Source organism: Parasteatoda tepidariorum, chromosome 1 (assembly GCF_982258835.1).
Source record: "Parasteatoda tepidariorum strain Cologne lab strain chromosome 1, Ptep-v5.0, whole genome shotgun sequence".
NCBI classification, from domain to species: domain Eukaryota; kingdom Metazoa; phylum Arthropoda; class Arachnida; order Araneae; family Theridiidae; genus Parasteatoda; species Parasteatoda tepidariorum.
Genome location: NC_141755.1, coordinates 88,659,622 through 88,686,349, shown reverse-complemented (window position 1 = coordinate 88,686,349; position 26,728 = coordinate 88,659,622). Strand labels below are relative to the sequence as shown.

The 26,728-nt window shown below is 30.3% G+C and overlaps 1 protein-coding gene across 4 annotated transcripts in view; it reads right to left on the bottom strand.

Annotated features, from left to right (window-relative positions):
* Positions 1-19,110, bottom strand: part of Stim (stromal interaction molecule) — an 89,798-nt gene extending 70,688 nt beyond the window's left edge. For 2 of the 4 annotated variants that reach the window (XM_071179482.2, XM_087168614.1), the window contains exon 1: positions 18,588-19,110. In XM_071179482.2, the coding sequence (XP_071035583.1) occupies positions 18,588-18,822 (235 nt within the window). In that variant the 5' untranslated portion in view covers positions 18,823-19,110. The remainder of the gene's footprint in view (positions 1-18,587) is intronic. The other 2 variants (XM_087168607.1, XM_087168611.1) reach the window with 1 other exon arrangement.
* Between the last annotated feature and the right edge of the window lie 7,618 nt (positions 19,111-26,728).

Here is a 26,728-nt window from a genome sequence, read left to right as displayed (position 1 = left end):
AGAAGAGATCGCCAAATCCATCGATCGTAAGCTCCCTTGAATATTTTTGGTAAATTGCATAAAAGTTCTGTTTGACTAACCTTGATTCCTCCATTAAGCTGATAAACCAAAGTTTTTTTTTTCATATTTTTGTTGGTTTATTACAGGAGGATCTAATTCTTAGTGGTCCGGAAGTTCTTTCAGTTTATCTCTCACCAGGCATAATTAAAATAATTAAGTATAATGTTGCTGTCGTCGTAAGCCATTAAAGCACCGGGGGTGCGATTATTCTTTTCCAGTGGCGCCATCTATGGCCCAGAATTTGACTTCTGCCACACCCATACGACACACCCGTTTATAGAGCGGATCCACTCACACATCCATTAATTCATCCACAGATCGTAATTTTGACTTGAACTAGAGAACGATCAGTCTCCATTCCAGTACTTCCAGAGGTATAATTTGGTAATAGAACACAGAGGACTTTGTAACCCGACAGATTTAACATGCACCAGTCACGATTTACCACAGTCTACTTCCGACTGGATTCGAACTCCCGTTCTCAGGAACGTGAGTCCAGCTCCCTACATACCAGGCTATCCCAACCCAATTAAGTATAATAATTCATTATAATTAATTACGATTCAGTGAATTGCAAATATATCAACAATAGGTGAGATAAAAATAAAATGATTCAAGCAACCATACGCGTGGTATTGTCCAACGATTAAATTGCATGTTTATACAACTGAGGCTCATAATTAATTTGAAAATCAACATTTATTTGAATATCAGAGAGACTTACTCAATGTGGGTCAAAGAAACGAACACGTTTAGAACGAAGACTCATTTTGGGACAAACATGAAAAGCATCAAAACCGTATCTTCGATTTCCAATATGAAAACGCCCCCTGATTTACGCCTACACACAAAGCACGTGCATTACTGTCCCACTTCAACCTTTCAATCAATACATTAAAATAAAAATTCCCTTGAATAGATTAGTATTTCATTATCTTGAAAGAAAAAAAAAATTGAGCTTTATATCATACATATTTGTTTTAATAATAATAATATTTTCATCAGAAAAAGATAATTTAAAAATAAAACTTAACTTTTAATAAATAAATAAAAAAAATGATGAATTGTAGTAAGGTAGACAAATTTTTCTATCAGTTTAAAGATTGCAATTTTATAAGGCAAAATACAAAATTTGAAAAACAAAGATCTATTAGTTCCAGAGATATGAAATTTCTTTAAGATGTACATTTAAAATTTTTCGAGAACTATTGGACCAATATTATTCAAATTTGTGGCTAAAAATAAATATGCTAAAATCAACATATTTATCGCTAGCCGCCTTCTACGGCAGATATGTCTTTGTAATGAATTTAAATTTGTAATTGCTTTACGTTAACGTAACTAAGACTTTTTTTGAAGAAAAAAAATTATTTATCTAGTGAAGTGATTCTGATGCCATCGGTGAAAAGAAAAGTGATAAGGTGAAGAAGCTGGTAGGCAGGTCTCTAGGATCTCTTGATATCTAAAATAAAATTAATATAAAACTGTTCTTAAAAAATCAGAAAAGAACTGAATTTGAAATTAATAATTATCAGGACGATAGTTAATTTTTATCAGTTATTTTATATTTTATAACCGACATTGAACAGCCGATCCAATTTTTTAGTTTACGACTACTGTTGTTCAACTCCATAGCCTTGTAATTTTGAACTCAACCCAGAAGACAAGATGACTCCTGGATCAAGAATTGTTGAAAGAAATTTGCCTTCGCGGAGGACTTTTTGATGGAACTAACCCGCATTTGCGTTACTTGGAGAGGAGACCACGAACGGTTAGCCAGCTGGCAAGGGACTTTAACCAACACCTCCTAGAATAATGAAGGCCTCAGCACGGATCAAATTAGTAGTCCGATGTGACGAAGTTAACTGCGCAGTTAATGAAAAATAAGAAAGATGTCATTACGTTCGGGGTACTAAAGGATATTTATGGTAACCCGTGCAGAGGCCTACTCTTTTCTAGGAGGTGTTGCTTTAACCCATTATCCGTCTACTACTAAGGATATTTTTACGTTAGCACTGTGGACGGTGCAAGTCGGGTGCGGAATCCGTATCGACCAGCCATCGCTTGGATTTGAACCCAGTTCACTTCATTCGAAGGCGAACGCTCTATCCTTTGAACTATCACGGCTCTTTATTAGTTATTTAGTCATTATAATTAATAAGTTTTTATTGATGATTATTTAATTTTAGGCTATAATTTCCTTTTCAAATTTAAAAAAAAAAATAATTTATAACAATGCTGTTTCCGTAACAGCGAGCTTTAAAATAATGAAAAACGTGTTTTAAGTGAAGCTATTGAAAATTTTATGAAGGTGACAAGTGATACCAACTAAGATAAGAAACACGCGTAAATAAATATGTATAGATCATCATTTATAAACATGATTTTCTACCACTCATCATCGAGTGTGTCGACTTATTTTAATGACAGTGCAAAGTAGGAGGAATCCCCTAACCTTGGGGAATTCAATTTCTGGAGCTGTGCCGGTTGCTTTTGTTTCCTCGGTTCACGGCCATGTGCCAAAACAAATTAGGGAAAGACCTCGACACCTTTCTCTTTCCTCAGAGACACAAATTTCCGCATTTCACCCCTTTCATTACGAACCTCTCTCCAAGCTATTTTATTCAGAAAGAAATAAACTCAAATTTAGAAGCCATTTTTAAAGTACAAATATTGCACTCAGATGAATAATTTCAATTCTTAAATGACGAGAACAAACATTTAACACTAGAGAGACTGAAACTTAGTATATTGCCCAAAAGCAGTCAAAATGACTGCATTGTGAAAGAATAACTAATGTGTAAAGAAATTTGTTTAAAAATTCATTTTTAATATTTTTTCTTAGATTATTTACAGTTATATACAGGCATGAAAATGGTTGAAAATAAAAAAAAGTTGAACTTTTGCAACACAGGAGGAGGGGGGAGTGCTATATATAATACAGTGATATCGAGGAGATATATATAAAATCAACTTTTATTTTAGTATTTAAAGTGACAGACGCATTTAGATAGTGATATAAAAAAAATTTTTGATATAATTTTAAAATTTTGATCACTACTATATTAAAAAAATTAAGCAATTACAGGAAGTTGCAGCTTAATTATCATATTAATTACCGGTCAATTATTTTAAATTCTAACAGTAGCCAACTTTTACCTTAATATCATCTGATAGATTGTTACTGACAATTTTAGTCACTTTGACTGTTTGGCCAATCAAACTTGAATTTATTTTTTTCGGTAGCATCAACTGTAGGCACTTAGTGTTCGCCTTTTAAATTGACTACCATCGTTAAAATACATTCATGTTACTCAATAGCTGCTAACTTGTTTTTAAAATCACGTGAATATGAATCGCGATATTGGATTATAAAATCGTGTGAATATGAATCGCGATATTGGATTTTAAAATCGCGTGAATATGAATCGCGATATCGGATTATAAAATCGTGAGAATAAGAATCGCGATATTGGATTTTAAAATTGCGTGAATTAGGATCGCGATGTTGGATTTGAACATCACGTGAATAAGAATCGCGATGTTGGATTTTAAGATCGCGTGAATAAGAATCGGGATGTTGGATTTTAAGATCGCGTGAATATGAATCACGATATTGGATTTTAAAAGCACGAAAATAAAATTACGATATTGAATTTTTAAATCGCGTAAATAAGAATCACGATGCATAATTTTTAGATCCCGTCAATACTTATTGCAAAGAGTAATTTTTAAATCGCGTATAAATACGAAAACAGATGTTTGATATTACAACCGCGTGATAACAAATCGCAATATTGAATTTCAAAAATATGTGAATACGAATCGCGACATTGGATTTTAAACTCGAGGGAATACGAATCGCGATATTGGGTTTTAAAAACGCTTAAATACAAATCGCGATATGGGACTTTTAAATTGCGTGAATGGGAATTGCTGGTACGCGTAAAAACGAAATGTAACAAGTAACTTTTAAATCAGTTAAATACGAAAATCGATGATTTGCATAAAAATCGTCTGAATAAGAATCGCAATTTTAACAGGTTCCGGCGCAGTTCCTAATATTTAAAAATCTGAAAATCAGCCAAACAAAAGAAATCAAATATCAACGGCCGAAAGGAAACTGCTTAGAACTCTTTTTCCAATCTATAGCGGAAGTCGCGGTTGTCAGGAGGCTACTGAAGGGGGAGGGGGGGGGGAGTTCGTCTCAAGTTTGACTATCATTCGGGTAGCTTGGGTTTGTCTTATTGGACTCCCCGAAAATTTAAGTTTTTGGAACAGGGTCGGAAATTTTAAAAATTGGGCGAAAAAAGCGGATTTCCGCTTTTTCGCGGAAGTCTTTCATCCCAACGAAGTTATAATTAAATATTAATAATAAACAAAAAATATATGTTGCACAAAAAGTCACAAAATTCTAATAAATTGTGTCATTATATACATCACTGTTTTTCTAATTGTAATTAAAAAGCAGTTAAAATGACTTCCTTGGGCAATCTAGTGTTAAATAAAAAGCATGTTTCCATAAGGGGATGTTCAGATATTATGCACGCATGCTGCAGGCAATTTTGGAATCCCCCTCTCTAACGTCAGCAAAAATAAGCAAATCATAAGCCCCTTGTCTCTTAAAGTGCTATTAGAGCGATCTCTAATAGAAAATTAATATTATTTATTTTATTAAAACAGAAAGATCTTGCTGAACTAGGATAGTAGACGAATAATATTCAACCCCTTTAAAACCATTAGTTTCAAAAAAGTTTAAAAAAATTTTGACAGATATAATGCACACAAAACATTTGATATTTATATTGGTCTAATGTTAATGAGTAAATTAAAGTTAAAAAATTATAATTAAAAACACAGAAATCGTGCTTTTAGATGCACTAACAGGGGTCAACATGCCACTCGCACTTTTCATCCCGCACTTTCACGTACATCTTGCGTATGATCAGTAGAGAACCGATATTGAGATTGGTGTGTAATAATCGCATTGTGCACGCGCAAATGCGGGATGTTTACCAAAACATCTTTTTTTTGGGTATTTCTATTACTCGGAAGATGATAGTTTAGATGTTACGTAAGCATGAATCATGCTTACGTAACAACTAGATTCTCCTCCCCTTGTCAACGAAAAAAGCAAATAACTAACTGCCTCTAATGAGGACGTATTGTTTGACCATAGAAAGAACTCCCCTCGCCAAGAAGCCTAAGGCCGCCTGTTACTATGGGAACAAGAAATAGAGCATTTCAAAGAGGGGAGGTTCCTTCTCCCATGATTCCCTTTCTCTCGCTGACCAGAGTCAAAACCTGTTTTAAATAATGACCCAACACCCCTACTTAAAATGATTAAACCTCGTAACCATAGTTACCACCACCACTTCAGACGAATGGCTAAGGGAGTTCTTTACATATATAAGCTATAAGAAAGTCGCAACATCCCTTGTATTTTGCTTTAACTTTGCACAAATCAAAATTCACGTTTTAATTCATTTTATAAAATTTAAAGCAGTTTTTTTTTTCTTCCTTTCTTTTTGGAGTTGAACATAGTTCAAACAGAATAATTTAAATTTTACACGCAAGCATCGATAGCAAGCAAAGATGTTATCTACCCATTTCTTAACATCTTTTATAAAATTACTTCTTTTCTTTTACATCGTTTGAATCCATTCATCATAATTAAAAACACTCATAAGTTCATTCGCTGAAAAAATATTTCAGTGTTTTATTGCCGATGGGTAAGGTTAGTAATTCGGATTACTGGCATAATTTTTAAGTACACAAAATTGTGCCATTCACACAACTCTCTACAATGAAAAATATTTTGATCCTAAGCCTATTTAAACAAAATTTATATGTGTTCTAATACAAAAATTAATCCGCGGACCGGTGGTGCAGAAACAATATTATTCTATGGGAATCTTTCGTGCTTTTATTCTACGGTCAAAACGGTCTAAAAGTCCTTGAAGAAAAAATTTTCCCAACTTTTTATTTCATCCAAGTTTAACTTTTATTACACATTTGAAATTTTTCCAAGTGTAACTTAATACAATTTATTTATTCATTTGAAAATAAGTGGATTTTAGTGTCTTAGTGAAGCCTAGTTCATACCTTTCAACCCCCTTCCCATGTCAGATTCCATTTAGATTTTTAAGATCTTGAAAGACACTAGTAAAATTATAAACAGAAACGTTGATTTAAACTTTTTTTTTCTAAAACTATTTCACCAAAATTAAAAAATTTTATCAAACCTTTTTTTTTTATGCGTGAGTGTGTTTTCTAAATTGCCGAAGGAGAAAATGTCAAAACTGCGTCCTTAAGATGCTAATGCAAATTCTATTTTCGAGACTTTGGGTAAAAATCTAGTTTTAAGGAGCGAAAAAAAAACTGCAGTTTTTTCCATGGTTTTTTGCCTACCTACCCTGTTGCAGGGATTTTTGATTCTAAGACACTCACTAGTTTTTTTTTTTTTTTTTTTTTCCTTAAGTAAAGAAAGAGAGAAAGGAGAGAACTGAAAGAAAAAAAAAAAATATTTCTTAAATATGCGAATTAGTTGGCTGTGAGGAAAATAAAAATCAAGAAGTGTACGGAACGTAATAAACAAAAATTATGTTTGAATAAATCACTTAGTATTATAGAGGTAAAAACGAATACGGAGAAGCTACTTGGAGATCAGTTAATGAAACCGAAAAGGCAGTAAAAATAAAATAATTCTGTGGAAAAATCATAAGGAAAAGCAAACGGTCCCTGGGCTGACAAAACAAAAATGCTTGCATTTACGATGCAAAGCACAATATAATTACAAAATGGCGCTTTGAATTTTTTTAATATATATATTTTTTATTTTCGTTAATTTTATTTTTATTTTATAACCGTCGCTGAGCAGCCGACCCAATTTTTGGGTTTACGACTACTAATGTCAAACTCCGCAGCCTTGTAATTTTGAACCTAATCCAGAAGACAGGAGAACTTTTGAATCAAGTATTGGGAAATATTCGCCATCGTGGATGACTTTTTGATGGAACTAACACGCATTTGCGTTACATGAAAAGGAAGACCACGAAAACCTCCCACGGTTAGCCTGACGGACTCATGACCCGTCTACCACTGAAGATATTTCACGCCAGAACTGTGGTCGGTGCAAGCCAATTGCGGATTCGTATAGACCAGCCTTCGCAGGGATTCGAACCCGGTTCACCTCATTGGAAGGCGAACGCTTTATCCCGTGAGCCATCGCGGCTCACTGTTTTTTCGTTAATTAAAACTTTTCTCGGGAGAGCGGCTTTAATTACCAAAAATGTGATTTATCATGAAATAATCACGAGATCTTCATAAAGGAAAACATCACCATATGGACGGGAAAGAAAAAATTATCTTATGAATTACATTACATAAAATGACTTTTAGGGGGAGAACATAAATCAAAATAATATTAAGACTTAAAAAAAATAGCTATTTTTCACAAAAAAGGCTACTCCTTGATTATAATTAAACTTCGATATAATAAAAAAAAAAAACATGTCAGGAATAAATAAAGCTTCAAAACAAAAAACCCACTTGCCACAACATAATATGAACACAAGATTTTCCCCCTACTCAACATTAAGGTTCAATAAAAACTACCGCGAAATAGACAAAGAAAACTAATTGAGTTGAAACGAGAGAAAAAAAGTTATGAACCCATGGACGCATAAAATGACAGGTGTCTGGAATTTCCGAAAAAAATAATATTAACAACTTACGTTTACAAACAGAATGTATAATTTAGTGCACAAACATACATAAAAAGGTTTGAGTTCAGGATAGTTTTTTCTTTTCCTTTTAGTAGATCGTAAAAATGAAGAAAGCGTGAAAAATGAAATTTTTTTATAGTTTTAACAGAATGAATTTTTATCCATTGTTTCACCAGGAACACCTACACACGATTAACTTTTATAGCTAAATTGAATTATGAGCTTCCTCTACTTTTATTTTACTTTTCTTTTTGTTTATTTTTTTAATTCTTTAATTTTTTATGACGAACAACTTAAAATCATACTCTCGTGACGTTAATAAAAATTACCGTACGCAAATCCACAGGCGTGCGCACGGTGGGGCATGAGCCCCCCAAATAACTATCAAAATTTCCGTTGTCAACCAATGAAAAATTAAAAGTTTTTTAGAAAAATAAATAGTAAAAATATCGATTTTTCAGCATTGGAAACGAATTGGAACGATTAGCAGCAGTTCTTTTAAATCTATTTATTTATTTTTATCTAACCCTTCATTTCATCTAACGGATTGATCATTGATAAATGGCCAATGAACAGGTAGCACCAAAAGGTTGCACCATGAATTAAAACAATATAGTTTAACACCACTGATGGCCTCAGTATTGTTGTTGCCATTAAGGTAAGAGGTGCGATTGTTCTTGTTCTTAGTGGCGCCATCTATGGTCAGGAATTCGACTTCTGCCACAGCCATTCATACGTCACACCTGCTTATAGGGCGGACCCATTCATTCATCCACAGATCGTAATTTTGGCCTGAACCAGAGAGCGATCAATCTCCAGCTCAGTACCCCCAGAAGTATAATTTGTTATGGTAACACGGAGGACTTTGCGATCCGACAGATTTGACGTGCACCAGTCACCATATACTACACGGGGAATCTTCGACTGGCTGGATTCGAACTCCCGTTTTCACAAAAATGAGTCCAGCGCCATGCCAATCAGACTATCCCGGCCTGGAGTCAATATTGATTGTAAAGATACATCTTCACCTCAAAATTAAGTTCGTTTTACTAATGCCTAATTATTTCGAAAAAATCTTTGCAGTGAAATTTTCCTTATCCTTCCAATTCTTTTTTGTTTCTTATCAAAACTATTAAGCGTGTTCCCATTAGGATTTTCGAAAACAGGAAAAGAACTTTAATATCAGTAATATTTCTACAAGATCTTTTGAAAATAACAAAATTCAAATAAAATAGCGAATTTAATGAAATCATTTCCAACTCTTAATATCTGCCTTAATACAAAGAAAATTAAGAGAAAAGATAGGAAATGTTCCTCCTAATCGAAGACTAAAATGCTGCCTCATCATTATCATTGCACAAATGCTATGTAAAAATTATAACGATCTAACAACGGTGGTGAAATAATGAATGAGAAAATAATGAACGAGCTCATTAAAATTTCTGAAACGGCAGTTCAAAAGAAAATCATAATACAGCCTAAAAGAGGTTGGAATTCGATTAGATTTACATAGTCGTTTGAATTTTTTATTGTTTTGAAACACATCTCAATAAAAAAAATCTTTTTTATTTCTTAAGTATTAAAATTTTAAAACCTTTAAATTACGTATCAAATAAGTTAAAAGCTTTCAGATATTTGAGAGACCGGTTAATTAATTATGAAAGAAATAGTGTTTTTGAACACATTATGCCAAAATACATAACAATAAGCTAGTAACTTGTATCAAATACTTTGGTATTCATATGCAAGAACTGCCCAAAATTTCGTAAACCTAGTTTAAATATTCATGTAAATATGGACATTTTTGTATAAAAACTACCTTTCCTTTTATATACGTTTCATTACCATAAACAGTAGTAATATTCAATAAAATGAAAATAAATCAAAATTTACAAAAACTTTGAAAATTGCTAGAATTTTTTTTTAAATTTTTAAAATATTCAAATAGGATTTATTTCATAAGTTACCAAATGCAATTCAGAATAAAATTATACGTAAAATGAAAGGATTATTTTAAATGCATTATCTGTAAGCAATCGTTAGCAATTTTTTTTTTTTTTTTTTTGCTGAAATTTTAAAATACATTTTTTTATTAACTAAAAATTATTCAATTTTCCTTTTTAATTTTATTGAATATTTCTACAGTTATAAAGCGTGGAGGTATAGCTTTTTATAAAAATGTCCATAGTTCTAAGCATATTTAAGCAATGTTTAAAGAATTTTGTGCATTTACTACACATGATAGCCGAAAAAATTTATACAAATTAAAAGCTTAACTGCATACTGAAATGTTTGGCTATGTAGAATCTTGAACAATTAAATATGGTACGCTTGTAAAATATACGGGGTACAGGCCAAAGTTAAAAAAAAAAGGCACTATTTTGAATAACTTTTAATCTAATGATAGGATCTTCACGTTCTAGGGACTCAATCCTAATGGCAACAAGGTCTGTCCTCACATATTCTAATTAATTAATGCAGACGATATTTTAAGTAACGCAATCAGACTCAAAAATGTACTTTCTCTGAATAAATTAAAAATACGACTTTTTTAAAATTCCGATTTCCGACCGATTTTTCTCAAACTTTGTAATTTTTCATGTAAAATTACATTCTTTAAAATGATATAAAAATTTTTATACCTTACAATTCAAAATATTTTCGACTATTATTAACTAAAAGAATAAATATTTTCTGAAAGTTATTTTTTTCACGGAATTATCTTTGGAGAAACGAATTTTAGTTTCTTCTTTTTCTTAAAGCATATTTGACATATAAATAAACAAATAAAATAAAATAAATAATCAAATAAAATAAAAAAATTTAAAAAAATAATTTACTATTAAAAATATTTTACTTCCATATATTTAAAATAAATGAACAAATGAAATTTTAAAAAAAAATAATTTACTTTAAAAAAATAAATTTAAAATAATAAAATAAACACACTTTTTTTTCTGTAAACGAATGAAAAAAAAATTTTTAATAGAATTTTGTACTACTAAATACGTTCTTGTTAGATATATGGGATACGTGTATTTGAATGTATTATTGAAATGGGCATGACTACATTACAAGGCATAGTGATGTGTCTGTTTCCGCTTCTTTGTTTCACATCGCATATGATTCTTAACTTAAATTTTTTATTTATTTGAGTTTGCATCATTTCAGAGATAAATGTATGCATTGTAGAGTTATAACAGCAATTTAGTCGCCAACAGGAAAAATATGAACCGTAAATTTTGAAAGTGGAATAAATCTATCTGGAGTTAAAAAGTCGTTTATTTATTTACTTTTCATGATTTTAATAACCATTGTTGCATTTTGATGTTTCATCAAATTACAGTGTTAAAAATATCACCTAAATTGATTAACTTTTACAATATTTTTAAATTCATTCAAACACTAACCCTTAAGAGCCTCGCACTTATACCATTTTCAAAAATAACGGCACATGTTTCCATAATGACAACACAAGCAAACGATGCCTTCTCTAATAACAATTCATAAATCAAAACATAATACGAATTTGTTATAAGAAACGAAATAGCATGAAGAAATCGTGCTCCTTTTAAAAAATTTCATTAGATTTTTTTTAAATTCCATCAAAAGAATCGTTTGGAAAAACAAAAACATCATTATTCAGAAAATTGCACGTCCCCATAAAAGTTTTTCTTACAATTAAAATTGAATGCCATAATGCACAATTTTTCATTTCCCAAACAAATTATTTATATTATTTTTACTTCCGATCTTGCAATAAAATGAATCATTAGATTAAGTTCAAAAGGAAGTCTTGAGAGTAGAAAGTAAGAAAACAAGACTACAGAAAAACAAACGATGTTAAGATAAAAACTGCAAAAGAGCAACAGTAAGCGGAACATACTAATTGCAACTTCAAATTGCAAATTGATTAACCTTTACAATATTTTTTAAATTCATTCAAACACTAACCCTTAAAAGCCTCGGACTTATACCACTTTCAAAAATAACGGCACATGCTTCCATAATGACAACACAAGCAAACGATACCTTCACTAATAACAATTCATAAATCAAAACATAATTCGAATTTGTTATAAGAAACGAAATAGCATGAAGAAATCGTGCTCCTTTTAAAAAATTTCATTAGATTTTTTTTAAATTCCATCAAAAGAATCGTTTGGAAAAACAAAAACATCATTATTCAGAATATTGCACGTCCCCATAAAAGTTTTTCTTACAATTAAAATTGAATGCCATAATGCACAATTTTTCATTTCCCAAACAAATTATTTATATTATTTTTACTTCTGATCTTGCAATAAAATGAATCATTAGATTAAGTTCAAAAGGAAGTCTTGAGAGTAGAAAGTAAGAAAACAAGACTACAGAAAAACAAACGATGTTAAGATAAAAACTGCAAAAGAGCAACAGTAAGCGGAACATACTAATTGCAACTTCAAATTGCAAATTGATTAACCTTTACAATATTTTTTAAATTCATTCAAACACTAACCCTTAAAAGCCTCGGACTTATACCACTTTCAAAAATAACGGCACATGCTTCCATAATGACAACACAAGCAAACGATACCTTCACTAATAACAATTCATAAATCAAAACATAATTCGAATTTGTTATAAGAAACGAAATAGCATGAAGAAATCGTGCTCCTTTTAAAAAATTTCATTAGATTTTTTTTAAATTCCATCAAAAGAATCGTTTGGAAAAACAAAAACATCATTATTCAGAATATTGCACGTCCCCATAAAAGTTTTTCTTACAATTAAAATTGAATGCCATAATGCACAATTTTTCATTTCCCAAACAAATTATTTATATTATTTTTACTTCTGATCTTGCAATAAAATGAATCATTAGATTAAGTTCAAAAGGAAGTCTTGAGAGTAGAAAGTAAGAAAACAAGACTACAGAAAAACAAACGATGTTAAGATAAAAACTGCAAAAGAGCAACAGTAAGCGGAACATACTAATTGCAACTTCAAATTGCAAATTGATTAACCTTTACAATATTTTTTAAATTCATTCAAACACTAACCCTTAAAAGCCTCGGACTTATACCACTTTCAAAAATAACGGCACATGCTTCCATAATGACAACACAAGCAAACGATACCTTCACTAATAACAATTCATAAATCAAAACATAATTCGAATTTGTTATAAGAAACGAAATAGCATGAAGAAATCGTGCTCCTTTTAAAAAATTTCATTAGATTTTTTTTAAATTCCATCAAAAGAATCGTTTGGAAAAACAAAAACATCATTATTCAGAATATTGCACGTCCCCATAAAAGTTTTTCTTACAATTAAAATTGAATGCCATAATGCACAATTTTTCATTTCCCAAACAAATTATTTATATTATTTTTACTTCTGATCTTGCAATAAAATGAATCATTAGATTAAGTTCAAAAGGAAGTCTTGAGAGTAGAAAGTAAGAAAACAAGACTACAGAAAAACAAACGATGTTAAGATAAAAACTGCAAAAGAGCAACAGTAAGCGGAACATACTAATTGCAACTTCAAATTGCAAATTGATTAACCTTTACAATATTTTTTAAATTCATTCAAACACTAACCCTTAAAAGCCTCGGACTTATACCACTTTCAAAAATAACGGCACATGCTTCCATAATGACAACACAAGCAAACGATACCTTCACTAATAACAATTCATAAATCAAAACATAATTCGAATTTGTTATAAGAAACGAAATAGCATGAAGAAATCGTGCTCCTTTTAAAAAATTTCATTAGATTTTTTTTAAATTCCATCAAAAGAATCGTTTGGAAAAACAAAAACATCATTATTCAGAATATTGCACGTCCCCATAAAAGTTTTTCTTACAATTAAAATTGAATGCCATAATGCACAATTTTTCATTTCCCAAACAAATTATTTATATTATTTTTACTTCTGATCTTGCAATAAAATGAATCATTAGATTAAGTTCAAAAGGAAGTCTTGAGAGTAGAAAGTAAGAAAACAAGACTACAGAAAAACAAACGATGTTAAGATAAAAACTGCAAAAGAGCAACAGTAAGCGGAACATACTAATTGCAACTTCAAATTGCAAATTGATTAACCTTTACAATATTTTTTAAATTCATTCAAACACTAACCCTTAAAAGCCTCGGACTTATACCACTTTCAAAAATAACGGCACATGCTTCCATAATGACAACACAAGCAAACGATACCTTCACTAATAACAATTCATAAATCAAAACATAATTCGAATTTGTTATAAGAAACGAAATAGCATGAAGAAATCGTGCTCCTTTTAAAAAATTTCATTAGATTTTTTTTAAATTCCATCAAAAGAATCGTTTGGAAAAACAAAAACATCATTATTCAGAATATTGCACGTCCCCATAAAAGTTTTTCTTACAATTAAAATTGAATGCCATAAAGTGCAATTTTTCATTTCCCAAACAAATTATTGTTATTATTTTTACTTAAGTAAGAAAACAAGACTACAGAAAAACAAACGATGTTGAGATAAAAACCGCAAAAGAGCAACAGCACGCGTAACATTTAAACTGCAACTTCAAAGCATTTTCTAAGGAGAAAAAAAATAGCAACTACAAAAAGAAATAGCATACATTTTTTTCCACTATGAAATAAACCTCACCCGCATAATAATAAGAATAAATTGTTTCGAGAGAGTGTGAAAGAGCTAACGCTCAACGTATTTTTAAAACAAAACTGTGGCATCAGCCAAAGTAAGCCAATTTAACAGTAGACAAGAGAATGAAATAACAAGAGCCAAAACAGAAAAACACCGAGTTGTAAATACTTACAATTTTCCAGAGAAAAAATGCACACAGACGCATATAGTTTTAAATATGTTAATAAATAAATGATTAAACAAAGATATTTTTAATTATATATATACAGAGCTGCCAACTTTCTATGCTTTTTGGAAAAAATTATTCTAGTGGTAGCTATGTATATGTTTTAATGCATTATTTTTTTAATTCATTTAAACTTATTTTCAGTACCACTACATATAAATGATTTATAAGTGCATCTGCAGTGACACTTTGTTACAGTACTTTCGTAGTGAGGCTTTTAAAATGTTTGCAAAATTACCAAAAGTTCTGAAAGCTTTGGATTTTAAATATCTACCACTCAATAAAATATTTTGCAAAAAACGTAGTACTTGGCAGACCTGTATATACATATATATGTATTATGATACACATACAGTAATTTAAAAGGTAATTTGTTGTTTAGGAACAATTTTTAGAACTGTCTGTAGCAACTCTTTTGTTTGGTATTGGAACACTAGAATTTTGCACCTAAGGAACAATTTAAAAAGTGAAATTCTTACATGCTTGAAGAAACATGGTTTATGTTTATTGACAACTAAGAAATTAAACTTTCATCTACATCATGTGTTCACTTTCATATTTAAGACTTTTAGTGATGTAACAAACATGAAATGCCTCTTTTTTGTTTTAACTGATTTTGAGGTTTTTTTTTTTTTGCAAAGAAAGTTTTGCAGAAAAATGAAATTTAAATTTGGATTGATGTCATTCCGAACAAGAACAACAAGTTGATGATAATAATCAGAAATGTTTAAAAACAAATCTAAAAGCAAACAGGAGAAAGCAGACACTTCTACCTAAATTAGGGATATACTAAAATTAGCAACTTTCCAACCAAAATTCAATTTTAAAAGAGTTTTAAGGCATGTGTAATAATTTTTTTTAATTGCATTTTAAGTTAATTCTAATAAATTTTGAAAATACACTGCGATTTCAACATTACAGGAAGAAGAAGAAGTTAAAAGTTTTCAAAAGATTTTTAAACCTCTCCTCATCATATGCAAAAAGAAGGGGGGGGGGGAATGCAGTACAAGGTTTTTATTCATTATAAGTATTAATTTTATTAATTAAAATACATTAAAAAATAATAACATTAAATTTTTCACAGAGAAAACCAAAAGCCTGATATCAATATATTTAAGGCATTTTGCTTCCTTTCAAATATGTTTAAAAACATTGTACAGATATACTTTGCTTTTAAATCTTTAAAACAAATTGATATTGTTTTTATTAAAATAATATTTAAATTATAATCAAAAAGATATGAAATAGATATAGTCAAAAAGATATATATGAGTTGCTAATGCAATTATAAAGAAAAGACTTTGTTAATTTTCCAATTCTAAAGGTACTTTCAAGCCCGACTGTAATTTTTATTCACCACTATTTTCACGAAAATTAGGAAGAATTTTTAAAATATAAACTGAGGTAGTATTAAAAAAATTTCATTTCTAAAGGTACTTTGAAGCCTGACTGAAATTTTTATTCACCATTATTTTCACGAAAAATATTAACAATTTTTAAAATATAAACAGACACAGAATTAAAAAAATTTTGGTGACCAAAAACCAAGAAAGAAAATAGAAAAATTAAAACATATTTATTGCAAAAAAAAAAAAAAAAAAGATATTTAAAATGCGGAAAAAGTTTTAAAGGCATTATTATGCATTAAAACAATTAAAATATCAGAAATGTTTCCATAACTCTGTCTTTTGTGGCACAAGTCCTAAGATCAACAAACGGTGTCAGGCCTCCATTTAAGAAATTCTGAGCAAATCAGTCAAGGCAATTGCGATTACCGCAGTCTCAAACATTTAACAAGTTTGTGTCCCGGTCTCTAGCCCGTAAATGCAAATTCTGGTGAAAATATGGTTATTTGATTTGAAACCTGATATATTAAAAGCTAAAACTTACTCACCAACCCTAAACATTCGGTCATCAATTCTGAGAGGGTTGGAGGAAAATCTGCGCCCTGGTTAAATTAATTGATAAACTCATTTACAAAGTAGGCAGTATCAGTTAAAGCAAATTTGCAAAATTAATGATAAAGTAAAATCAATCAAGACATTATTTTCTAAGTAGTTCCTATTTGCTATACTAAATTCAATCAAATATTACATCCCTCGTTCATTTTTATCCATAAAATCAGTCTCAAGAATAGTGAGTCTCCTGATTTATGAACAGAATATAATAAAAAACAACACATTGTAGTATTAACTTTGCCTATTTCTCTATTACCTAATTTAGAAAATTCTATAACTGATATACTTCGAATTCTTAAAAAAAAATTTAACTTAAAATAGGTTGCCTTCTTGGGAAAAAATATTTTTTTTTTTTAAATATGAAGAAATTTGAGGAAACTTATGTAAATATAAATTTTCAAGCAGTTTTAATGTTTGGAAGATTAATGGACTGAAAAATTGGAATACAGTTCAAAAGCTTAGAAATTACTGAATACTTTCTAGATCATTGGCTACGCTAAAACTATTGGTTAGGACAGTGACATGCAAGAAACTAAATAAAAAAACATCACAAAATGAAGCAAACTTGAAAAATAAATATTGTATCCATCCCCAAGAGAGTTAACACCTACATATGTTGTAATTTATATCAAATCAAACATTTTATGGCAATTTAAATTTCAACAATAAGGTAACTATTTAAAGTTTATTGCTCCTTTAATTTTTTACATGTGTGTCTAACAATTATTTTTAAGTTTGTTATAAAACTAAACAGAATATATAAGCTTGTTTAAATTATAAATAAATTTAGAACACAATATAATAAAACGATGCCAATACATACAGTACAAATTTCTAAAAAACTATTTTACAATAGTTGAGTCCTATTTTAATGAAAAAAATAAACGAATTTCAATAGTTAACATTCTAAATTAAAAAGCTAAAGTTCGAACTTAATAAATAGAAAATAACACAGATTTGTAAGAAGTTTAGAATCTATATAATATAACAACAAAAATTAAAAATTTCAGATTTCAATACATTTTTGTTGTAATTATGCAAAACGTTTTAAAATATCAAATTTAATAAAACACCTTTTATTAGAAAATGAATTAAACAATGACACAAAACAGTGAAAAAGAATCAAATGTTAACATACACTAAGTAATCAAACGATGCTTATATGTATATAAAATTCCAGTTAAAAACATTTATTAATAAACGTAGTCTTATTTATGAGAAAAATAGACTAATTTCAATGGCTAGCTTTCTATATAAAAAGCTAATAAAGTTCAAATATGCTAAATTAATAAGAAATGACACAGATTTGTATGAAATTAAGAATCTACATTAAATAACAACAAATATAAATTTTTAGATTTTGATAAATCTTTGCTGCAATAAACAAAATTCCTTAAAATATCAATTTTTTTTAAAAAAAAACATCTCTTACTTGAAAAAGGGTCTCAGAAAATATAATATTGTTTCCAACGTGGTCTTTACAAAGAAAATTTTTGAGTTTTCCCCAAATGAGAAGTTTGCCAATAAATAATAATAAAATTTTTTAATTCATTTATATTAATCATATTTGATTTAGATAAATTATTGTTATAATAAGTAAAACTCGTCAAAATATCAAATAAAATAAAAAAAATCTCTAATTTGAAAAAGGATCATAGAAATTATGATATTGTTTCTGATGTGGTCTTTACAAAGAAAATTTTGAAGTTTCCCCAAATGAGAAATTTGTCAATATATAATAAAAAAAAAAAAACATTTTTATTAATTTTGATTAATTATATTTGATTTAGATAAATTTTTGTTTTAATAAGCAAAACTCTTTAAAATATCAAATTTAAAAAAACCATCTCTTACTTGAAAGAGGATCTTAGAAAATAAGAAATTGTTCCCAACGTTGTCTTTACAAAGAAAATTTTGAGTTTTCCCCAAATGAGAAATTTGTCAATAAATAATAAAAAAATTTACATGCAATCTTACCATCCGGTAGTCCACTTGCTGAAGTTGATCTTCCTAAAACTTTAGGTACTGCTTCAATAACTTTATGTGATTTGATTAAAAATTCTTCATCAGAAACACCACCTTTTTCATCGGCCGTTGCACAAGACAAAATAAACACAACACATGAAGCAACATAGGAATATTTCACTATAGTTTTGCACCGTATATTTGACATAAAAATCCAAGGAACGAAAAATATAAATAACATTTGCATCTTTATTTCAACTAAGAAATCAAGGAACGATAACACAACTACATTTACGACACATTTAATAATAATGTTCGCTAATATTACATATTGTTTCAATTCAGTAACAGACAATAATTCCACATTTAGTTACACAAATAACACCAAAACTAAGCGTTTCCGTCAAATATTGCATTTCAGTCAGAGCCACAAAAGCATCCCTACCAACTAGCAACAAATAAATGAGAGAGTTTGGGAAAACAAAAATAAAATCAAAGGAATCGAAACGTCGCTACTCTACCGCCACTTGTGATTATTTCTTCAACTAAATTTAATACAGGAGTCTCCTTGAATGCGAGAGCCATTCTCGCTGCTTGCGATTCATGCACATGCAATCAAGAGATTTCTTCCGACACAAGCTCACCAATCAAGTTCGTTATTTCTTTTGGCGGCTTTTAATATAGCGTGAATCCTGATAAAAATTTGGTGGGCTTGAGTCAGGGCCGCCTCGAAAGAAGGAGGAAACGATAACAGCGTTTGAATACGCCGACTGGGGAGGAGACCGGTTCCATGTTTTCACCCTTCCTTCTCATCCTCTTCTCAGTTTGTATTGGAATGTACTACAATATTTTCCCCTTTCTTAATATTTTTCGTATTTAATTGACAAAAATATTTTTTTTTAATTTTCCCGACGCTTACTTTTAAAACTATTTTCGTAGTTTTTAATCTCATAAAGTTTCCTAATTTAGAAGTTTTTAATCCTGATGAAAATTAAGACAGAAATTAACGCACTTCCTTCTCCTATGACTCTCCACTCGCTAATGGTGAAGGAATGTGAAATGTTGCCGCAGATAGTGAGTTTTCTCTACACCCCCTGTGCCCTGTAGCCCATTTCAATCTCCAATATTAAACAAAACAGAGTGGGTTCGAGAATCGATTAAAGAGGAAACCTAGGATGTAGGATAACGGTCCTGGTTAAACTGTTTTACCATAAAGTGCTCAACTTTATGCGCGGATCATTGGGCTGCCAAAGCGGGAAGCCATCTATTCTGAAGGGGATCAAAGTTGTAAAGGATTTTCGGATCATATTTTCCGGGATGTTTCCAAGACCATCGATAATAGCCCATTGTTCAGCTCTAGCGAGACGTCTCGCTAGATGGAAATAAAATATCACTACTATATTCTGTTACTGTTTGTCAAACGACTTATAAGTTAGCTTATAAGTCATTTGATGAATGGAAGAATAGATACTACACATTAAGACAGGACAGAGACATCAAGGTTAAGGTAGGATTTGAACCTGCTATCTCCACACTGGCACACTCCAGAGCGTGCTTGAACACGGAGTTGAGTTGAAGGGATAAAAAAGCGTATATCCTCTGTACCTTGAAAGATATGAGTTGAAATTACAAGATTATCGTGAAAGTAGTTGAGCTATGAAAAATTCAGCGATTAAGGATTTACAAAAAAAAGTGATTGATTGAATTGCTTGCAACGGGCAGAACCGCAAACGACAGATATGGTGCAGCAACACTTTTGGAGAGTATCAAAAATTCTAAGGTACTCATTTGATAAAAAAAAAATATGATCAGAGATAGAGGAACTTTTTTTGGTCTATCTGTATGATAGAGGATGTAAGCTTTTATAACTAAAGAAAACAATTATTTTCTCTCAAAAGAAATTATAATACAACCTCCATGATCACATTCATACAGAATAGCACATAACATGAAGAAAAATAAAATTGTTTAGCTAAGATTCGTAACCTTATTAATAAAAATAGCTTTTAATTAAAAAATGAAAAGAAAAATATTCATTTCTTTTAGTTATAAGATTAGACTAGATACGACTAAATAACTTAAATACAGGGCAGAAATTATTAATTTGAACCTCAAAGCACATGAAAAGAAAGAAAAAAAAACTTGTTTAAAGCTTGATTTATTAACTTTATCTTGAAAATCGAAATCAACAAGCGTAAATACCGAAAAATAATATTGACATAAATTCGGCGGCTTTAAATCTAAAGCCAACAAAAATACACTGATCTTGTGTCTCAAATGAGTTTTTTTTTTTTTTTTTTTTTTTTTTTTTTTTTTTTAATTTTTTTTTAAATTTATTGATGTAAAGCCATTTACCGATAATTTAATTCATAAGCACCTCATCTCATTGAAGAGGAATTATCCTACTGTATGAACTTCATTTTATTCATGTACTAAAAATAATAGCTCTAAACAAAATGGAATCAGTTTTATTCCCATGAGGCCAAAGTTTCAAAGGTTTGTATATTTCCTTAAACGAACTCTGAAAAAAAAATGCTTGAAATATTGCGTGATAAAATTGATGCATAGGCTTTAAGAAAAAATTAGATTTCCTGCAAATACTGAGAAAGAGGAAAAATGGAGTCAAATGGATACAGATGTCAATGGTGCTTCATATTAGCCATCCGCTCATTTGAAATAAATATTGCCTAACAAATTTAATCACTTAGCACATAAAATTAACACTGTTATTGTTACAATTAGATGCCTCATAAATAAGGAATTTTTATATTTGATTCATGCCAGCTCAAATAATCGTCAATTTAGTGTTAATTGCTTTTTTCTCCAATACATTGCCGATACCATTTTCAGTACTTTATAACAGATTTAATACATTTAAGTGGCTCTTCTAGCAATTTAAAGATAGTTAGCAGTCTTTTCAGTTATAAGTCAACCAATCTGCTAATTTTACTTCCATATAGATGGCATGGGGAAACGAAGAAACTTACCTCTAAAATGGTGGCAGTGTTTTCACTACAGCGCGAGAACGCGAGAATCTCGCATATTTTTTTCTTTTCTCGCATTAAAAGATTATTACCGCGAGAAATTCGCGCATTCTATAAATCAATTTCAAAATTCGCGAATTTCTCGCATTTTGGAAAAAGCTTCGAATTACGCCATTTAGAATGAAATCCGTTTCACTTTTCTTCCTGGATCTTTCATTATTTTCAACATCTGCCCCGTTATCCAGCTTCCCTATTTACCAGTATTGTTCAGAACCTTTTCGAAGAACAGAACACAACCACGGAACCCCTTTCCGAACACATTTACCGTAGGTAAGGTTTCTTCATGTAAGACGTTCAAATTTTTTATGCACTTATGTAAGATGGACAAATACCTTGTAAAGGCAAAATCTTCTATGGTGATGTACCAAAAATATTCAATGCTTTAAAAAATAGAAGACGTTAAAAATGTATTATAATTAAAGAACTGATTTTTTTTTCAAGAGTTTTTGTGTTTTTTTAGTTTTTAGAAATCTCACTTAACTTTTTGAAATCTCACCCTGTTTTTGAGAAAGGGTGAGAAATTCTCACCCATTTTTTTTCTATGATGAAAACACTGGGTGGTGATCCTCTTAAAAATGTTTCAGCTACAACAAAAATTCTTATTTATCAAGTTCTTAAATTGTTTTATTTATACTAAATGTATCAAACTTCCATTTTTTCATATAACCTCTTAGCCATTGTGAAACAAAAAAAAATATTTGCTTATAATCCCTTTATAGTACCACAATGTTGCCCAGGGAACGCCAAACGAGGAGGCGAGGTTATTTTATTCTAACTGCTTAAACACTAGGAACAACATAGCCTGGTTGGTAGGGCACTGGGCCTATGCCCAAGAGGTCGTGGGTTCGATTCCCGCCGTCTGAAGACTCCCCGTTTAGTAAATGGTGACTGATGCACCTTAAGTCTGTCAAATCACTAGGTTCTCCATGTTTCCATAACAAATCATACCTCTGGGGGTACTGATCCAGGCTCAAAATTACAAGGCTACGAAGTTGAACATTAGTAGTCGTAAACCCAAAATTTAGTCGGCTGTTCAACAACGGATATAAAATATATCAAAAGCATCACCCATTATCTGTAAAATCTACCATTTTTGAAGTTTTGTCATAATCACTGGGTTAAGTAGTCACTGGGTCTTAGAACAGCTGTTATTTTAGTGTTTAGCAATCAAAATAGTTCCCCAAGGGTGAGCTGTGAAAGACATTTATAAGTAGCCAGAACATGGACAACAGCCCCCCGAGGAATAAAAGAATCGTCAATTCCGTACATTCCATGAAAATATATTCTTACGGGGTGGTTCTATGAATTCTGCCACATTCAAATAACAATGTAAATAAAAATAACAAAATAAATACAGTAGCATAAATAACTACTGAACACATAATTTTGATAACCAGAATGCCAAATGAAGCTTAGATATTTAAAGGTAAAACAATACGAAACAAAAGCCAAAATGATGTCAGGGTAAATTTTGCTTAAACACTAAACTTATAATGATAAACTTATATAGTACTTTAAACTACACATGCATATATGCAAGTTGTTCTTTCAAAAAATTTGAATTCAAGAGAGCCAAAGGAAGAATTGCATAAATAAACTCCGAAGGGACATAAAGACATGGAAATGACAGAATCATCAATTTTTCCCATACTCCTCTAAATATTTTTTGAAAAGGTGGAATAGTAAAGCAATCGACTTAAATATTAATTTAATATCTATTAATTTAAATATTTATTTAAGCTAAACTTATTTATTTTTCAGAATGTACGTTTGATCTACGAATTAAATCTAGTTCTTCATTTTAATTGAAATAAATATCATGCACATTTTTTGTGGAATTTGATTAAAAGACTTGAACATCTAATTCATTAACAAATGCGATAAATTCATTATTAAACAGGATTAAGGTATAAATTAAAAAGATGACGAGATTTTTTGTCTTACAATTTAATTTTCGAGCATAAGCTTGTGAAGTAAACATATAATACAAGCCACTTTAAAATTAAAATTATGCATATTTCATTCCGCTCAAGGCTGTTATTGCTAAGAATACAAAAAGGTGCTAACAATAATTTTAATTGAAAATGATGTGGTACTACAAAAGTATATAATACTTTTGGCAAGTTTACCTACGATAGGAACTTTTCGGTTACTAAATAGATTTACCATAAAATGTACTAGTAATAATTTTAAGTGAAAGTAATGTTGTAACACTATGGCATACAATCCTTTTGGCAAGTTTATAGCTAAGACATAAGCCTTATGGTTACTAAATAGGCTTACCAAAAAGTGTACAAGCAATAAAAGCCAATAAATTTTATTGAAAATAATGTTGAAAATTTTATTGAAAATAATACAAACTTTTTCACGAGTTAAGTGATAATATGAACTATTTGGTATATAAACGCTCGATGTAAAGTGCACTAGCAAAATTTTTAATTGAAAATATGTGGTACTAATGTGATATACAATATTTTTGGCAAGTTCGACTACCATGTGAAATATTTGGTTAAAAAATCAGCTTGCCGTAAAACGTACTTTTAATAGTTATAATAGTAGATTAATGTGGCACTGCTTTGATATAAAATCCTTCTGGCAAATTTAAATACGAAATGAACTTTCCGGCCATTAAATCAGCTTGCCTTAAAATGCACTATTAATAATTTTAATGTGGTACGACTACTTAGGTACATAATACTTTCAGTAAGTTTTGGAACGATTATTGTTTTTGGTTATGAATCTTTTGATTACTAAATTGGCTTACCGTAAACAGCATTTTTTTCAACGAAAAGAGATATAAAATAAAGAATAAAAATTTATAATAAAAATTTAAAAAAGTGATCAATATTAAACTACAGCACGAAAAACACAGATGATCAATATTAAACTACAGCACGAAAAATTAATCTAATTGGGTATAATATGAAAAAAACACAATTACTTCGATTTAGTAGGAACAACATATGACGCAATGCTAAACGAATGGAATTTAATTGTTGTTTATTTAGTTATTGGTATTAGTAGTTGTTGTTATTTGTTTTAGTTGTTGTTGTTTATTTAGTTGTATTTAGTTTCAATAACTTTTCTTTATAATGCAATAAAATCTGGCGAGCAGCTATTTAAACGATCGAACACTTCGTTTGTTAAAGAATTATCAGGCCGACAACATTTTTTCAAGAAGAATTGTTTCATAAGAAATTGACATCACAATTAGAGTCCAAAATTGCACAATTTAAATTTTGCTCAATAGCTATGGATGAAAGCACTGATATAATTGATACTGCTTAATTAGTGTTATTTATAAGAGGTGTTGATAAGAACTTTAAAATTACCGAGGAACTGGCGTGCATGCTTTCTTTAAAGAGAACTACAACGGGATGTGATATTTTTCGTGAGTTTCAAGAAGGGTTTTTAACTTTGAAAGCGGCCATAACAAAAATATGTCATATTTCGACTAATAGGGAGCAAAATATGGCAGGAAAAGAAATCTGGATTCCTTGAACTCTTTAATCAGAACTATCCCGACATTGTATTCTACACAAAGATGATCTGTGTAAATCTGCATTGGATATGAAACCTGTGCTTGATGCAGTGGTAAAGCTTGTTAATACTATTTGATTTCGTGGGCTTATTCAGAGGCAATTCCGAGATTTTCTTCAGTCCGTGCAATTTGAATACTCTGATGTACTGTATTACACGAAAGTAAGGTGGTTTAGTGCACTCTGATGTACTGTATTACACGAAAGTAAGGTGGTTTAGTGCAAGATGTGTTTTCGAGCGAGTTTGACAGCTGAAAGACAACGTTGTGTCGTCTTTCATGAGAAACAGTCTTCACCAGAGTGCGAAATATTAGAAGATATTTAATGGCGTTCAGACTTTGCCTTTTTTACAGATCTTTTTTGTCATGTGAACAACTTGAATGTTAAAATGCAAGGAAAAAATTGATATAATGGCTCTATGATAGTTTGTAAATTCCGAGCGCTTTCTGGCTGACGCACAAATCTTTAAATGCAGTTCTACTGTGCTCTGAATTCATAAATCTTGTATCACTAAAAAAATTATAGTCTAGAATTCTTTTCTTCCATTTTCAGACTTTATAGTGTGTTCAAATTTTAATTACAGCTCTGACGTGGATAATAAGTTTCAATAGTTTCTTAACCACAAGGAGCCTGATTATTGCCTTATTGCCTGAAAATATATATTGATATACATAGTTTAATCAAAAAGTAAGAATTTGGCATATTCTTTTGAATTTTTCAAATTTTTAGCAAAGTTCATCTACCGTTCTCCCTCACTATTCTCCAATATATTTCATAATATTCAGTGTATTACTTATTTAACTGATAGTTTCTTAAAAGCAACGTTACTAACGTTAAATTCATTTTTTTCAGGCACTGATTTCTGGCTGGATATGTGGAATTAAGAATTGATTTTTTGTTCTTTTTATGGTAATGAAACTACGATGTTTGTGGAATCTTCGTTCTTTTCCTGGAGATGAAACAACGAAGTTTGTGGAATCTTCGTTCTTTTCCTGGAGATGAAACAACGATGTTTGTGGAATCTTCGTTCTTTTCCTGGAGATGAAACTACGATGTTTATGGAATCTTCGTTCTTTTCATGGAGATGAAACTACGATGTTTATGGAATCTTCGTTCTTTTCCTGGAGATGAAACAACGATGTTTGTGGAATCTTCGTTCTTTTCTTGGAGACGAAACTATGATGTTTGTGGAATCTTCAAAGATGAAGGAAGCACAGGTAAACATTTTTGTTGTCTGAACTTGTGTTTCTATTAATGAATATTAAAGTTTCTAAAGTTTCGTTACTCGTGTTATTTTTTAACACTGGACATACCAACGCTTTACAATACAACATACAATGTATCGGTCTTTTGACCGGTTATGGCTTGCTTAGTGCTAAACATTGCTGTCTAACTCATTGAGACTTAGCGTCCGTAAACTTTAATCTTAATGCTAATTTTCCTTGCAAAATTTTTCCTAATGTTAATTTTCCTTTGATCGTTTTCATAGCTCAAGTGTCTCTATGCGAATAGTGTAACCTAAATTCCTGATAATATTTCAAACACCGACAGTTCTGATTTTAAGTATATT